General features: G+C 41.1%; 1 protein-coding gene across 1 annotated transcript; it reads right to left on the minus strand.

The window, feature by feature from the left end:
• Nucleotides 1-771: 771 nt before the first annotated feature.
• PSMD6 (proteasome 26S subunit, non-ATPase 6) lies at nucleotides 772-16,587 on the minus strand. Its single transcript, XM_026721918.2, has 8 exons — nucleotides 16,295-16,587; nucleotides 13,821-14,026; nucleotides 10,936-11,081; nucleotides 8,967-9,186; nucleotides 8,748-8,856; nucleotides 5,304-5,472; nucleotides 1,883-1,960; nucleotides 772-1,522 (listed from the first exon to the last, which is right to left on the minus strand). Exons 1-8 carry the CDS (start codon nucleotides 16,437-16,439, stop codon nucleotides 1,426-1,428), a joined length of 1,170 nt encoding a protein of 389 aa, XP_026577703.1. The 5' UTR covers nucleotides 16,440-16,587; the 3' UTR covers nucleotides 772-1,425.
• Nucleotides 16,588-16,920: the final 333 nt, after the last annotated feature.

The following is a 16,920-nucleotide window of genomic DNA, read 5'->3' on the forward strand; positions in this document are numbered from 1 at the left end:
GCAAGTAAGAAAAATAAGGAACCACTTTAGTGGGAAGGTAACGGCGTTCTCTGTGCCTTCAGTGTTTTAATCATGCTGGCCACATGACCACGGAGACATCTTTGGACAGCGCTGGCTCTTCAACTTTTTAACGGAGATGAGCACCACCCCCTAGAGCCGGAAACAACTAGCACGTACGTGCAAGGGGAACCTTTACCTATGCAAATAGGGTTTATGTATTTGTAAAGGCCAGTTTGGCCTAGTGGTAAAGATACCAGGCTAGAAACTAGAAGATTGAGTTCTAGTTCCGCCTTAAGAATGAAAAACTGGCTAGGTGACCTTGGGCCAGTCACATTTTCTCAGCCCAACCCACTTCACAGGATTGTTGTGGTGGAGAAAACAGGAGGAGAAAGGAGTATTAGGTACATTTGCAGCCTTGAGTTATTTATAAAAGTAATAGAGTCGGGTGTAAAAAATCCAATAAATATAGTTGTCTGACAATAACCCCAGCTCTGTTCTTGGCCTGTTTCCTTATATGCAAACAAAAGTGATACTGACAAGTCTCTGGCACCTTCTTAGTATGAGAAGCAAGAGTTGATTACACAATGTGAGAAGCCGTTCAACACTTCTCAAAGACTCCAGAGCAATATGGAAACGCCTTACAAACCTGTAATTCCAGTCCAAAAAAAAAAAGGGGATTGTGGTGTCACCAAGGATAGGTGTGCTTTTTCATATGTTCATAAATAATATGGGATTCAAAGTAGAATTATGCCTGATTTAACACAAAAAGAAGCAAATGAAGGTTTCACTTTATTGCAAAAAGGTATTATAATGAAAAATGGGGTTCCAGATCATTTTTTTAAAAAAAGTACATACCTAACATTACATATGGTATGAAATTGGCTAAGGGGAAAAAATTCTCATATTTTGGTCTTATCCAATAAAGCAAATATTTGAGAACAGATAAAATATCTTTTATCACCTAGCATAATAGGGTTGACTTGAATAAACAATTGTTGGTAGATGAAGCCTATGAATTTTAGTATCTTTATCTGAAAAATTAATGGAGTATAACACAACAATTTGTCAAAGTGCCCTGAAAAGTTGTGAAAAGATCAGACTCACATTCTCATTCACAAAACAAAGACCAAAACAGTTCAGCCTCTGGTTAACAAAAACAAACAAACCCTAAGCTTTAAATTAAATGCCATAACTCGAGAACAAAACTGTCAACTGTACTGTACATTTAATAAATGACAATGGTCGGAAAAACATGAATATTCATATACAGTTCAGTTGTTTACACAATGAAATAAGACTGCAAAAGCCCTAACTACATCATGGTTACATTTCCTCACCTACAGTACAAATTATATAATATAGGAATAATTACTTCCAGAAAAGTTCTGACTGGTGCATTCTTTTGCTTTACTTTTTTTAAAAAAATTACATGTTAATTACTCGAGAAAGCTTCTGCACTCTGTTTAACAACAAATCTCCTTTTTTGATGGTTTCTTGGTACTGCCAGTTTTTGCTGTCAGGCCTACAATAAGAAAACAACAGAAAATTTATTGAGAGGTTGTACCAGCACCAGTTGGCCTTCAAACTGTGATCCTAAGAAGTCTATAAATAAGACTCTTATAAAGCATTTTCTTTACAACTATTGGTCTTCCCTTGCAAGATCATAACCAGAAAAAAAGCAAGGGTTTTTGGGGCTACGTACAGTATTTATTTGAAATTTGGCCCAGATGGGAAAATAACTGAATAAACTTAGAACACATTTGACAGGATAGCAATTTACAATCGGCAAATCTTGTAATGTTACTGTTACAATTATTAATAATTACTGTTCTTGTCCGAATAATGCTACAAACAGTATTCAATAATAAAGCTTGACAGTTACCTGTTGGTTTCTACAATTTCATTGACTTTGTCTATCTTGCAGTGTAGTCTCCCAGCAGCGATAAATCTTGAAAGTTCCCTATTTGAAAAAAAGAAAGAAAGAAAGAAAGAAAGAAAGAAAGAAAGAAAGAAAGAAAGAAAGAAAGAAAGAAAGAAAGAAAGAAAGAAAGAAAGAAAGAAGGAAGGAAGGAAGGAAGGAAGGAAGGAAGGAAGGAAGGAAGGAAGGAAGGAAGGAAGGAAGGATGGATTTGTGTTATACTCAGATTGATGGTTTCAGGACACCAATTTTAACAACCCCACTGCAAAGTCCCTGTGTAGCAGCACACATCTAAAATGTCTGATGTTTTAGGATGAGTCTAAAGCCTTGCCTCTTCCTTTCAGAAAGACTGGGAGGAGTGGAAGTCTGCCATATTGACCTAGTGCAGCCAATGTTAACACCATGCAGTCAACAGTCCCTTTCTCCTCAAAGACATGTCAGAAAATGTTCAAAGCTGAAGCTAGGGCATAATTAAATGCTGCTCTGCTGATTGTTTATAGCTCTGAAACTTAAGGCCTGCAATTAGCCAACCACACGGGAAGGAAAATTGCTTAGTGGCAGCACATCGTCCCTGTTCAGTTTTTGCTGTTTAACCTGTGAATGTACAGTAGTTATCTACACTTTTAAAAATAAAGGGCTCTGTTGACCACCACTGGTTATGAACAGCGCAGGGATAAATGTAAGAGCATGCTATAACAATAGATTATTCGCAATGGCTTTTTACCTTTTGTTTTTCATTATCAAGGAACATACCAATAACATATCAATAGGCCCTCACTGGGTAACCATAGGATGATGTTAATCGATAAAAGCTTGGAAACATAAAATTGCTCTGATCTGAGTCTAGTAGTTCAAAGGCAGCCAGAACAATTACTGCAGAGTAGGCTGTATGCATTCCTAAAGCCTTTGGTTAACCAAATAGACCAAAACAATCTTTTACCAGACCCTCCCTATGCAGCATATTGTAAAAGCTGTAATTTGAATAAATGGTCAACTCTGCTTGTGCCCTACAAAAGATACTGTCCTGCAAATATTATTTTGGAGGACAGTTCTGATTATCTAGGTAATATCAGCTCCCACGATCAGGTGGGTTAGTCTCGCACACATCCCTTTCTCTAACAAGTATGTACGTTTCCACTAGAGTAGGGCTGTCAAACTCACGGCCCACAGGCTGGATTGCATCACGTGCTGGCCACACCCACCCTCAGTTTAGCAAAGGGTAAAAAACTTGTGATACGTCACATGACGACGCCATAACATCGTGAGTTTGACACCTCTGCTCTAAAGCTACTAGATTATAAGTAGTATCTTCTGACTCATGAGCTATAGCAGAGCCCCTCAGGGCTATGGTTAACACTGAAAGATTATTCACCCTTTGCAACCTTCTCTACACGGTAACAGAATTGGACACAATTTTCACGGCTCTATATTGTTCTCTTCACTTTCTGGAACAACTGTGAGTGCTATCAAATTCAAAGCTCTTAAATCAATGAAGAATCTGCTCATATATCCTAGCTAGTTGGCTTTTAAAATCTATTATTCTAACAGAACTTTTTATTTTGTACAATGGTGAAACACTTCCCTTCAATGAAGACAAAACACAGATCAAATCACCACAACCACTATGTCTTTAGTGCTCTTTCAAACTGAAAAGTCAGTGGAAAACCATTCTTTTAAAAAACTGAAGATGGTTTCCTATAACCCAAATTGAAACTCATCTTACAAAGAGGTGATTAGCTTCTGCTTCAACTATGGCCTTTAGAAAATAAGAGGTGACAGCCTTTATTTAAATACTATTGGAATACTTTTTTTTGTTTTGCAAAACCACATTAGATTTTGCCTGGGATACTGGTTTTAGATATTCTTTTAAAAAAATATCTCCTAGGCTATATATTTTTTTCATTGTTTTATAGTGTTTACTTTCTATTCTGCTTAGAAAATAGTTATTGCAGGGATGCATGATTTGGGGCCAACTGCTTTTGCCCCCAAATGAAGGAAAGTAAAACCACTTTATTTCTACTCGTAAGGCATTAACTCCCCCATTCAAACTGCCAGCTCAAACTGCCCAAGGAGCTGCTGATATAGTTCTACAGAGGAATTATTGAGTCTATCATCTGCCCCTCTATAACGGTCTGGTTTGATTCTGCAACCCAAAACAGGACAGACACAGACTTCAGAGGATAATTAGGACTGCAGAAAAAACAATTACTACCCACTTGCCTTCAATTCAGGACCTGTATACTGCACGAGTCAAAAAGAGGGCTGTGAAAATATTTACAGACCCCTCACATCCCGGACATAAACTGTTTCAACTCCTTCCCTCAAAAAGACGCTATAGAGTACTGCACACCAGAACAACTAGACACAAGAAGAGTTTTTTCCCGAAAGCCATCACTCTGCTAAACAAATAATTCCAACACTGTTCAACTATTTACAAAGTGTACACTACTATTACTGTTAATCTTCTCACCACTCCTTATCACCCATCCCCTTCTACTTGACTGTTTCCTAGTATGATTTGATTGTTGATTGTACACTATGACTATCACTAAGTGTTGTATGTTATGATTCTTGATTCTTAACAAATGTACCTTTTCTTTATGTATACTGAGAGTATTTACACCAAGACAAATTCCTTGTGTGTCCAATCACACTTAGCCAATAAAGAATTCTATTCTATTCTATTCTATTCTATTCTATTCTATTCTATTCTATTCTATTCTATTCATTCCCATAAGCTTTTTGCAGTTGGAAAGCAGAGTCTGAGTTGGCCTATCAAGCGCTGTTCTCCACTGAGTGAAATAGAAATTTAAATAATTTGCTGGAGACCTTAAATGTTTCCTCTTCTTAAATCTAACTGGCAACAATGAGCTTAGACTCAAGATGTAGCTAATAGCTTCCATAAAGATTCTTTTCAAAATCTCCTAAACATTTCTCAATTACCCTCTCCTTTGGCGGAGGCCCAATCCTTTTAATTTTTTTCCCCATGGTTGTGTTCCATGATCATAACCGATGGCACTGTATTTATTTATCACATGTTGGAACTTTTTATTCCTGGCCTCCAGGAAAATGTATGTCACGTGAAAGCCACGGAGAAGAAATGTCCTGCCACCAAAAACGAAACAGGTTTTTCTTCTCTTCTATAATCATTCAACATTCTGACTCTTAGGCACTGAATGGCTCTATCCATAAAAAATAGCCACATGCCACCATGGACAGAATCCAACCACTGAAAGTAACCTTGGCATCTTCATTATGAATCTCTTTGACTAAACTACATTAATCCTAACTATTTAGAATTTTAGAAGAAATTGATTTGCCGTCTTTCATTTTAGCATGGATGTGTCATCAAATGTAGACCTGAATATTTTTAAATGATACTTACTGATCTATGAACTCTACGCAGACTCCAAAAGCATCTGCCATGTAACCAAGTGTGAGTGACCGATAAGATTCCAGAAGTTGACTGTAGGCATGGATTCTCATTTCCCGAACATAGTAACGATAGTGTGGCGCAAAGAGCCAATCTTTCTTCATCTCTTGTTCTACGTTGGCTGAAATGGAAAGACGGCGTGTAAAGGTGGCAATGCTTTACAGAAGTAGTTGCATGTCAGGGGCCCCATTGGAGCCCAGCTTGGCACAGGAGAGGATCGGCTCCTGACAGGCAGAGGTGCCGATAGGCAGTTCTCCTCTAAGGAGGAACAGCTGCAAACTCTACATAATCCAAGGGCATGCAGACGTAGGCATGCCCAAAAAAGGAATGCAAGGCTACTTGGGAGGAAGAAGCCCCACCCCACCTCACAAGGAACACCTGGAAGGGAGTAACTTAAGGAGACAGTCACAGGGAGTTAGTCTTTGCCAGGAACAATTGCTTGCTTAGTTTAGTTTACTCTATTGTCACTGCACCTCGTACAACGAAATCAAACACCATCTTCAGTGCATATCATGACCACGGCCATGAAAATAAACACAAACACACATCCTTCACACATTGAACCGAAAATCCCCGACACCACACCAATACTGCACTATACAGCAGAATTCAAAAGAGCTACTGCCCTGGGATAGAAGCTGTTTTTCAGCCTATTTGTCCTTGTTTTTATTATTCTGTACCATCTGCTAGATGGTAATAGTTCAAAAAAAGGGTTCCCAGGATGAAATGGATCTTTGAAAATGTTTTGAAGTTTCTTCAAGTGGTAGGAGCTATAAAGCTCTTCCAAAGAGGGGAGAGGGCAACCAATGATCTTTTGGGCAATGACATTAACCCTCTGGAGTGCTTTCCTATCTGCCACTGGGCAATTGGCAAACCATACAGAGATGCAGTATGTTAAAATGCTCTCTATGGTGCAGCGGTAGAAGGTCACCAGCAGTTTTTCATTCAGTTGTTGTTTTCTGAGAAACCTCAGGTAGTATAATCTCTGCTGGGCCCTTTTGACCAGGGCTGCAATGTGGACACCCCAGGTCAGGTCCTCTTTTAGGGTAGCACCCAGAAACGTTTACTCCACTCGGTCTCCACTGATAAGTCACAGGGACTTAGTCTTTGCCAGGAACAATTGCTTTCTTTGGCTTCCACTCGGGCCTGTTGCTGTTTTGCCTTGCCTTGCTTTGAAGATTGCTCTTCGTCTTTTGTTCTGGACTGAGATCTTCTCATGTTAACTGCTTTTGGCTTTTGCTCCGATGTGCCCTTGAAACGGCTTCTTCCCTTGAATCTTTTCTTTGCCCTGAGGACGGTCATTGTCTTGGGCCTGGACTGGGCTTGGAAGCCTGGCTCTTGCCCTGTGAATGTGCTCTTACTCTTTCATTTGTACTATAGGGGCTGTTGTTTGGGGGACTGAGGGTGGCTGCCTTCAAGGCAGCATGGGAATAGAGCCTTACCGGTCACTGGAGGGCTGTTTCCTGGACCGTGTGTTGAGATAAATAAAGGATTCTCTAGACTAGAGGCCTTCCTTGCCTTGACCACATGGCCTGCAAATGTGATCTAACATAACCCCCAAAGGATCATTTCGCATAGGAGAAGTGCATCTTGGTATGCTCAGATTGAAGGTTAGCAACACAACACCTGCAACATCATGGGTGCCTACTGACCTTTAAACTTTAAGAAAATAGTAAATGATTTTTTTAAAAAAAATCCCAAAATGATTTCTCTATTATTGCATGAGATCTGGGACACTTTGTAGCTGTATGAATTTTCTAGATAAAACTTCCTCAAAAGGCTGCTGTCCTCTGATCTTTCGAGAGGAAGCATCTATAGCAGATACAGAAAGTCTACATACTTGTTCAAATGCCAGGTTTTTGAGATGAAAAAAAAACGATAATTCAATTTTATTTCCACCTTAATATAACGTACAAGCTGTACCCTTCATTAAATTGAAAAACAAACCGAAATCTTTTAGGGGGGCAGGGGGGAAGAACAATAAAAAAAAACCTGACAAAAACGTGGCCGCGTAAGTGTGCGCAGCCTTTTATAAGTAGGGATGTGGTTGTGCTCAGAATTCACCAATTACTTTCAAACTGATACTAAATAATAGCGCACACACCTTAACACATATCCGCTAAAGTGACTCTGATCAAGCCCAATACAAAGTTCAGCTGGTGTAGTCGGATTTTTTTTCTGATATTTACCGAGTTGCCTCTCACAGCAAAAGCCATGGTCTGCAAAGAGTTACAAAGCAGCAATGGGATTGTGTTGCTGGAATGTGTCAGTCAGGAGAAGGGTACAAAGTAATTTCCAAGGCATTGGAAATACCATGGAATACAGTGAAGACAGTCAGCAATAAGTGGAGAAAATATGGCACAACAGTCACCTTACAAAAGAACAGGATGTCCATCCCACCCCAAAAAAAGATGAAAAAAGAAGAAAACTGATCCAAGAAGCTGCTAAGAGGCCTACAACATTAAAGGGACTGCAGGAATTTCTGGTAAGTACTGGTTGTATGCATGTGACAACGATCTCTTGTATTTTTCATGTATCTGAACTATGGGGCTAGGGTGGCAGAACAGAAGTCTTTTCGTACAAAGAGAAACATCCAAGCCCAGTTACGTTTCACGTCAAGTCATGCATGTGGGGGGAAATGTACTATTGTCTGACAAGACCAAGGTTGAATGAACTTTTGGGGCCATAATTCCAAAAAGTATGTCTAGCTCAAAAACAAATATGGTGTATCATCAAAAGTACACCACACCCATAGTGACACAGGGTAGTGGCAGTATTATGCTTTGGGGTGTTTTTCTTCAGCTGGAACTGGGGCTTTAAACAAGGGGGAGGGAATTACAAATAATTCCAAATATCAGTTTTGGACAAAACTTGCAGGCCTCAGCTAAAATGCTAAAGATAAAGAGAAATTTCACCTTTCAACATAATGACCCAAAACACTTGATCTGATTTTTTTTTCCCCCCATCTCAAAAACCTGGCATTTAAACAGGGGAGCGTAGGCTTTCTATTCCCACTGTTTTATCTATTCTAGAAGTACATCCCTTCACGTGAAAACCGATGTCAAATTTCACTCGTATTACTCCCATTCTTCTGAAGAACTCCTGCCATCTTTGTCTGCCCTGCCCACTGGCCTGTAAAGCTGAGAGTGGCCACATCTGCAAACAGCTTGCGTTCATTTTTGTATGAAACCACACATTCACTTCTGCCACCCACCCACAATTGGGAATGGTTCACGCAACTCTAGAGCGCCGGCCTTCAAAGATGAGATATGACCATCAGAGCAACTCAGTCTGTTACTCTTCGGTATGGCACAACAGTAACGTTACGTTTTAATTTAAGTGGTCACCCCCATTTAGGAATTCACAGAAAATTCATAAAGCTAAACTATTTCTTACCCAACGACTGGAAGAAAACTGAATACCGACATTCATAGAGGGAAAAAAGATATTGCCGCACTTCGGGTAAACTGTGCAACACTTCTAGAATCTCAGCTCCTTTGATAACCTGAAGTAGGTCAAACAAAAGAAAAGAAAAAGGAGTAAAAATCCAGTAGCAGAGCCATAAGGAAATGCAGGCTCTGTGGCTTCTCTATGCTACTAAAGAGTTTGCCTTACCTTCTCTCTCAAATCCGGCCTTTCTAATGCGATCATGCTGACATAAACTGTGTAGGTTACAAAGGTTTTGTAATCCATCAGTTCGTAAGATGTAAACGTCGAAACGGTATCCAGGAAAAGTTCGGCTGCCTGCTTGAAATCCCGAATGGCCACACAGTAAAGGCCTTGGTAGACCTTCAGCCGATTCCGCCGATCCCAGTCTCCTCCTTCTTCTATAAGGCTTCAAAGCAAAGAGAAACACCCTGTAATCTGAAATCTGCATGTTACCTCCAAAATACTGTAAAGTTAGTAGCTGAATACAGGTAGTCCTCGACTTGCGACAGTTCATTTAGTGTCCAAAGTTACAATGGCATTGAAAAAAAACCAGCTTTATGACACTTTGTCACACCGTTGCAGCATCCACCATGGTCACGCAATCAAAATTCAAATGGTTGGCAACTGACTCATATTTATGATGGTGTTGAAGGATTGTGGGGGTCATGTTTATTTATTTGATTTGTCAATTGCTTACAAGATAATAGGTGTAAGTATAAACATGAGTAAGAATACAGGAAATAGGTACGAATAAGTGGGGACAATAGGACAGGGACGGTAGGCACAATTGTGTACTTATGCATGCGCCTTACAATATTTCTAATAAACAAAGTCAATAACGAAGCCAGATTCACTTAAGAATCATGTTACTAACTTATTCACTTAAGAATCATGTTACTAACTTATTCACTTAAGAATCGTGTTACTAACTTATTCACTTAAGAATCGTGTTACTAACTTAACTGCAGTGATTCAATTAAAATTAATTAATGTGTCAAGAAAAGTAGTAAAACAGGATAAAAAAAATGTCTCACTTAGCAACAGAAATATTGGGCTCCATTGTGGTTGTTAAAGTCGAGGACTACCAGTAAATAGACAAATCACAAGTACAGTTCTGCTGCACAAAATGTGACACCTATATAATCTCTGAGTTCTGGCACGTAACTGTTTTGCTTCTGCTGAGTGGAGGTACGCATTCTTTCAATAACAGGTTCCCAGTTGAAGCACTTTTTTCTACAGGCTGCACACCTGGGCTTTTAGCAAGGGGAATAAAGCAACCTATTTCTGCTTCACCTGACAACCAAAGGACAACCTGTAATCTACAATGGCCCATCACACAAGCCCTCGGTGTTAAAAGTAGCTTTTCAAAGCTGTTTCCAGAATACAAGTAGTCCTCAATTTACAACTAGTTGCTTAGTGACTTAAGTTACAACAGATTCCCCCCATCGCCCCCAAGGGAGTAGTAACCCAGATTCAAAGTTCTGGAGTCCTCCCCCACTTCATCCTTGTCACATGATCACATTTTGGGCACTCGGCAACCAGCGTGCATTTATGGCCTTTTGCAGTGTCCCATGGTCACATGGCCTCAATTTACCGTTACTGTTGCAAAACGAACAAGTCACAAAATTGGACAAGATCATGTGGTGACCTGCATTATGATCATCACAAATAATGAGCAAAATTTTGGGCTCAATTATGATCGTTAAGTCAAAGATGATCTGCAGGAAAAATGGGGTAAAGGCATTATTAATGCAAAAGTATCACTGTCCAAAGAGTATAATACTTTATGAATATTTTAAAATAACCTAATTACCTATGAGCAATTTGTTCATGTCTGCTAGCAATTATATGTTCAATTAAGAATGAACAAAATAACATTCTTCAGATACGAAACGCATTTCAGTTTTTAAAGGTAAAGCTACTTTTCCTAACCATCACATAACAGATTTCATTCCACTCCCAAATCTTAATTTTTAAATGATATAATTGCATTTTCCAACTTTTCTGACATTTTTCATTGGTTTAATATTTCTGAATCTTAGCCTTTGTGCGATACAACGTCCCATTCACTTGCAACCAGACTACCTGACATTTATGTTGAAATACCCTAGATAAAGAGTTTCTGCTGATTCTCTTATTCAAGCAGGAAAGATACCTTTTGGCCTTTTCAGTGTTCCGTGTAATAAGGTCATTGTCCATATAAAACAAGCCAATTCGCAGCAAGTAGAAAACAATATCCAGACGATGTCCTAGAGCAACAGTTTTATCATAGGTCTTCCGAAAGGCAGTTAGAGCAGCTTCCTAAAGAAAATAAGAACAAACAAGATTAGATGATTAGATGATTGCATGATTAGATACAATACCACTTAGACTTATATACCACTTCACCGTGCTTTACAGCCCTAAGAGGTTTACAGAGTCAGCAATCTGGATCCTCATTTTACCAACTTCAGAAGGATGAAGGGCTGAGTCAATCTGGAATCGGTGAGAATCAAACTGCTGGCCATGTGCAGAGTCAGCCTGCAATACTGCATTCTAACCACTGCGCCACCACGGTTCAAATAGAACTTGCCCTAGGGATATCAAACATGTTTTATACTGCCACAGATGTTATCAGACCCTGCTTTAATTGTAATTGATCAACACTATCACCGCAAACTAAACTAAAAAGAACGCCTTTTCAATTCATTGTTTATGCTTATGTTTCGAGTAAAGTTCAGACTTCCATTCGTTCATTTCACTAGAATTATCCCCCACCAATTTCAGAAAACCCAAGGGAAGGTACAGAGTTACATAACAAAAATTACTACCTGTTGCCCTTAGTTCTAAAATCAGGCACAATTTTCCTTTTCTAGAGTGTATAGTAACAGAACAATAGGCAAGCAGAGAGGACTTGAAAGACAAGAAGCTTCAGTGGCTAGCACAAGAAAACAAACGGGTTTTGAGCCCAGTTCAAAGTCAAGTACCAGCTTAGTATGTCAATTAGACTGTGATCCAGGAACTGTAGCCTGCATTTCTGCAACCCCAGACACATCACACAATCACAGAATAGGGAGGACTACTTAGGCCAAAGAGTGCAATCCCCCCTCCCCAGTGCAGGAATCTAACTAAAAACACCCTAGACAGATCATTCTACCATATTTTTCAGTGCATAAGACGCACTTTCCCCCACTCCCAAAAGTGGGTTGAAATGTCTGTGTGTCTTATACAGCGAATGTTACCGAAGCCCCGCTCACCCACTAGCCACCCCCCTTTGCCTCTGCCTCCCAGCAATTTGCCTCTTGCAGCAAACAGTCTAGTCACCTTCAGCACAGCCTGATTTAGCAGGAGCAGCTGATTGTCGGTTGGATCTGACTCCCAACGATCAGCTGTTTCAAACTGGAGGGATCTCCATCGCCTATTGCTGCCTCCATGTGCCCCGATTTTGGCCGCCGCACACCCCATTTTGATCCCTGCTTCGCAGAACAGGCCAAAAATGGGGCGTGCAAAGGCAGAAAATGTGATGCAGAGGCAGAAAATGGGGCGGGCAGAGGTGGCAATAGGCGATGGCAATCCCTGCAGCCTGAAACAGCTGATCATTGGGAAGCCGATCCAACCAAGAATCAGCTGTTTGTGCTAAATCAGGCTGTGCTGAAGCTGACCAGGCTGTTTGCTGAAAAAGAGGAAAATTGCTGGGACGCAGAGGCAGGTTTTTCTCCCCAAAAGCTATACTTCAGAGCAGTGGCCCCCAATCTTTTTTGTGCCACGGCCCGGTACCAGCATCACAAAATGATCCGCGGCCCGGTACCGGCATCAGCACGTATGACAAGGCAAGGCGAGCCGAGTGACCGGCCAGCCAGCCATCCCCCGCTTCTCCCCACCACCTTCAACTCCTCCTTTGTACCTTTGTTGATGGGCTTCGCTTCGGGATGGCTTCAGGACGGTCACTCGGCTCGCCTTGCCTTGGGTGCTGAAAGAATCCTTGCACCTTAGTTTCGTTCGAAGCCCCCCCCTTCAATGAAACTAAGGCGCGAGGATTCCTTCAGGACCCAAATGCCACTTTCCAACCGGAAAAGCTCACCCGGAAGCACTTTCTCGTCAAACAAGATGGCGGTGCCCAGCAAATCGGCAGCCCGGTAGGAAATGTTCCACAGACCGGTACCGGTCCGCAGCCCGGTGGTTGGGGACCCCTGCTTCAGAGCATCATATACTCTGAAAAATACAGTATTTCTCTTCATTTCCCATCGAAATAGCATTAATGGTCTTTCTTCACCCATAGGAATGAGGTTAAAAAAGATCTATGCATAGCTATCATTAAGTTTAACTTATTACTGCATTTCCACCTTACTCGATACCAGAAGCTCTCCAAATTTCTCCAAGCCTGTTATTTAAAATAAGAATCTAGCTAAAATGAAGACAAAATATATGTATTTTGGCTCTAGTTAACTAAAATATAAATATCAGGTTATCAGCCAACTTCCTCCACACAGAAATAACAAGTATTTTCTCTGACACAAAATTCTTAGCAAAGAGGTAGGGAATCTATAGCCTTTCAGAATAACTCAGCAATCCAGTGAAAATCTGCGGGAAGATATTATGGTATCTCACACAATCATTCTCACTGAGCTTCCTAGTATAAGCCAAAGTCATGTTATTGTATTTTACACCATTTCGTTATTGCCTCCCTTTATAATAGCAGCTTCTGAAAGCATTATGAATGAGTTATTTGATATTAAATATAGCCAGACTGGATGGGAACCCCTGACACTAATAAGCAGTACTAACAAATTGTACATTTTTAATGTGGCTAAAGAAAATCATGAAATATTGGATTGGAGACTAATCCTACTAATTTTATTCTAATTAAATGTAAAACTAATCAAATGTAGGTTTTGTTCTAGTCTATTCGTTTTTGGACTGTGGCCCCAGCATAGCATTCAAAAGCCATGTGTGGCCCTCACTGTCAAGACAGTTCATATTTAATACTCGTTTTCAATATGGATATCACTAAAGAAAAATCCAGGTTTAAATCCTTTGGCAATTTGTGAAAACTTCACTTACCTTGTCCCCAATTCGGCAGAGATACTCAGCTTTGGCCATCATGGCATCACGGATTTCACTTTCTCCCAGGTTCTTCTCTGCATCTTCCAATTCATCGTCCAGGCGTTTCAACTCATCCTCGTTTGCTTTCTTCATCTTATTCAACAAATCTGTATCTACCGACCAGTCAAGGGATTTGCAGAGGCTTTCATAATATGGGGCCATATCTGAAAAAAGAATCATCAGAAATGATATGATAAAAATTGTATCTTAAATGAGTACTAGAGGAACAAAAACATAAAAGGAAATTAAATAAGCATTTTATCAGGCCAAGATTATCATAAAGGATCAATCAAAAACCCTGATTAGACTGAAACGCTGCAAATCTTTGCTTAGGCAATTGTGTCTGGAGACTTTTTCCAAGTGAAAAAAGTACTCCTTGGAGGTACATCTAACAACTTGAAGTGTTTCTATTATTTTACTGTATGTGTAAAGCAGGGAGGCACCCTCACAAAATTCAAAAGATTTCTTCTGAATAAATATGAAAAGTTTGTGTCACATACGATACTCTCAATACACATATCTCTTAGAACAAATCAGAATAATCCAGTGATGACACGCACAAGAGGACAATTCATGAAGGAGTCTGTGGATGTTATTCAGCTAATCATTGCCAATTATAGGAGGCAGTACTCATCTCCATTTCAAAGCCATTGAGCCAGCGCTGTCCACAAGACATTTCAAAATGATAGATTGGCAGGAACTGGGTAAGAATGGGAGCTCACTCTGTCATGTGCCGCTAGGGTCTTGCCAGCTTTCAAGCCCAGTAGCTTCATTGCTGAGTCACAGCGCTGCTCCAATTCATGAAGAAAGTTAGCTAAGAAAGTTTCCTTAAGAGGGAAGCAGACAACGAAGACAGAAAGCAATAATCTCAAAGATAACAGAGGAGATAATCATATGAACTGCTTGTTGCAATATATAAATCTGAGCAACAGGCATTCAACAGTTATACTGAGTGAAGAAATTAATGTAATAAATAATCCATGCTGACATATAGTGCCAAAAACTAGCCAGAAGGGTGACTGCCATATAAGTGTCCGTGAATGTTCTTTTGCTTTGAAGAAAAACAATCATGGAATAAAATTGGATCTAAAAGACAAAGGCAAAATTCAAAGGGATAATTGGAAATGGGTTGAAAACAAAATAAAACATTTAAGGAAAATGCATTTATTGGGGGGAGAGACCCCCAAGTACTCAAGTATAGGTTGAGAAATCTACCTGCCCTGCTTATTATATCATCTGCAAAAATGGTCTGGGAATTACATACCTGAAGAACAAGCCAAATATCCATCAGCAGCGTGACATGGCTGCTAAAATGATCAATTACATTTCTTTAGTAGAAATATATTTTCCCAACCCTAGAAATCAGCCATTCTACTTTGCCCTGCGCAGACCCCCATCTCCAGTCTAATAACCAGTTCTGGGCATTGCGTTTGCAGAAGGACTCCAGGAGAATCCAAGTGCAGAGAAAGGCAATAAAGATGATGAGGGGACCGGAAACCTAAGTCTTGTCAAAAAAAAAAAAAAAGAAAGACAGACAGACTGAGGCAACATTGAGGAAAAGCAGCTGAGGGTAGGTAGTTACAATTTGTTCCTTATGATCCCAGGGAAGAGTAAAACTAGCAAGTACAATTTCGAGGCAACAGAGTGGCAGGTTTGACAGCAAGACCCGGCAGCAAAAAGGGTGCCACATACTCCCCACATTTAGGTGGGTTCAAAGAAGAGGCTGAGACGGACGCTTCAACTTAATACAGGTAAGTCCTCAACTTGCAATCTCAACGGAGCCCCACGTTCCTGTGGCTAAGCGAGACGTCGGCCATCAGTGAGTTGTGTCCCATTTTTACGACTTTCTTTGCCGCAGCTGTGAATTATTGAGGTTGATAAAGTTGGTCACCCGGTCGCTAAGTGAATCCGGCTTCCCCATTGATTCGGCTTTTGTCCGAAGGTCGCCAAAGGGGAATCTCACGACCCTGGGGCACAGCAACGGTCGTAAGTGTGAACCAGTTGCCAATCCCCTGAATTTTGACCCCATGATGCTGCAAAGATTGCAACTGTGAAAAATGGTCCTAAGTCGCTTTTTTTCCCAGCACTGTTAACTGTGAACAGTCACTAAATGAAATGTTGTACGTGGAGGACAACTTCCTACTCCTCTGAGCATGTACAGAAAACTCCCCACTCCCTACTCAGCAAGAGGATTAAGGCGGGGGTTTGCAAACTGTGAAAGGTCGCGTCCCTTCTTTTCCCTGTGAAAAGAACCCTTTATAATAAATCTACCTTTCTTCTCTTTAAGAAACTTTAAATTTAGCTTTCAGGCTCCTTGAAGGGTTTTTCTCCTCGTTCGTTTTTATGTTTGGGTTTTAAAGGTTGCCCTAAAGAGAGGCGGGAGGGCAAAAACTCTAGGAAGCCAAAAGCTGTCGGTCTCCCCGTTTTCTTACCGTGCTGACGGATGGCGGCCATGAGCTCCTGGCGCACGGCGGGGTCCGGGGATTGCGGCTGCAGGCTCAGCAAGAAGCGGAGCTGCGCGATCCGGAGGTCGGGGTTCTTAGGGAGGCCCTCCTCTTCCAGGTTTTCCAGCGGCATCCCGGCGAGGAAGGAAGGAAGGAGAGGGTGGGAGAGAAAGAGAGAGAATAAAAAGGCCGGTCAATGACAGGCACGGAGAGGAAACCAAACAGCCAGCGAGCAGCGAAGAGACTATAGAGTGACTCAGCCCACCACCCGGAAGCGGAAGGAACGCTCCGAGAGACCGCTTCCGACATCCGCCTGGGTGCGCCGCCAAGAGTTACGGACTCCGCGGCGTTCACTCTCCTCGTCCGGTTCTACGTCCTCGCGCGCCCCATGTGCGTGGCGTACGATTTGCGACGGCTGGACGGAAGGAAAGGGGTTTAGGGTTAAAAGGGGATGCGCTGAAGAATTCAGCAGGAGCGAGAGAATGCGTGGATTGAGCACAAAGGGTTTAGTTTCCAAATGGTTTAAACCGTCTCGTGGGTTCTCCTGCAAAATGTTTACTTGTATTTTGGATGGTGCCTTGCGGGTACCCTTTCTGCCCCTTTGCTTGACCCAG

This window comes from Pseudonaja textilis, chromosome 2, assembly GCF_049901715.1.
Source record: "Pseudonaja textilis isolate UNSWEBS1 chromosome 2, rPseTex1.2, whole genome shotgun sequence".
Taxonomy (NCBI): Eukaryota; Metazoa; Chordata; class Lepidosauria; order Squamata; family Elapidae; genus Pseudonaja; species Pseudonaja textilis.

Excerpts from the sequence above, each read along its gene's own strand:
- PSMD6 (XM_026721918.2), bottom strand. The coding sequence starts at position 16,439 with ATGCCGCTGGAAAACCTGGAAGAGGAGGGCCTCCCTAAGAACCCCGAC. Across the intron at positions 14,027-16,294 it reads GGCCGCCATCCGTCAGCACG|ATATGGCCCCATATTATGAA; the intron begins GTAAGAAAACGG and ends TTCTTTTTTCAG. Across the intron at positions 1,523-1,882 it reads GAAATTGTAGAAACCAACAG|GCCTGACAGCAAAAACTGGC; the intron begins GTAACTGTCAAG and ends TTCTTATTGTAG.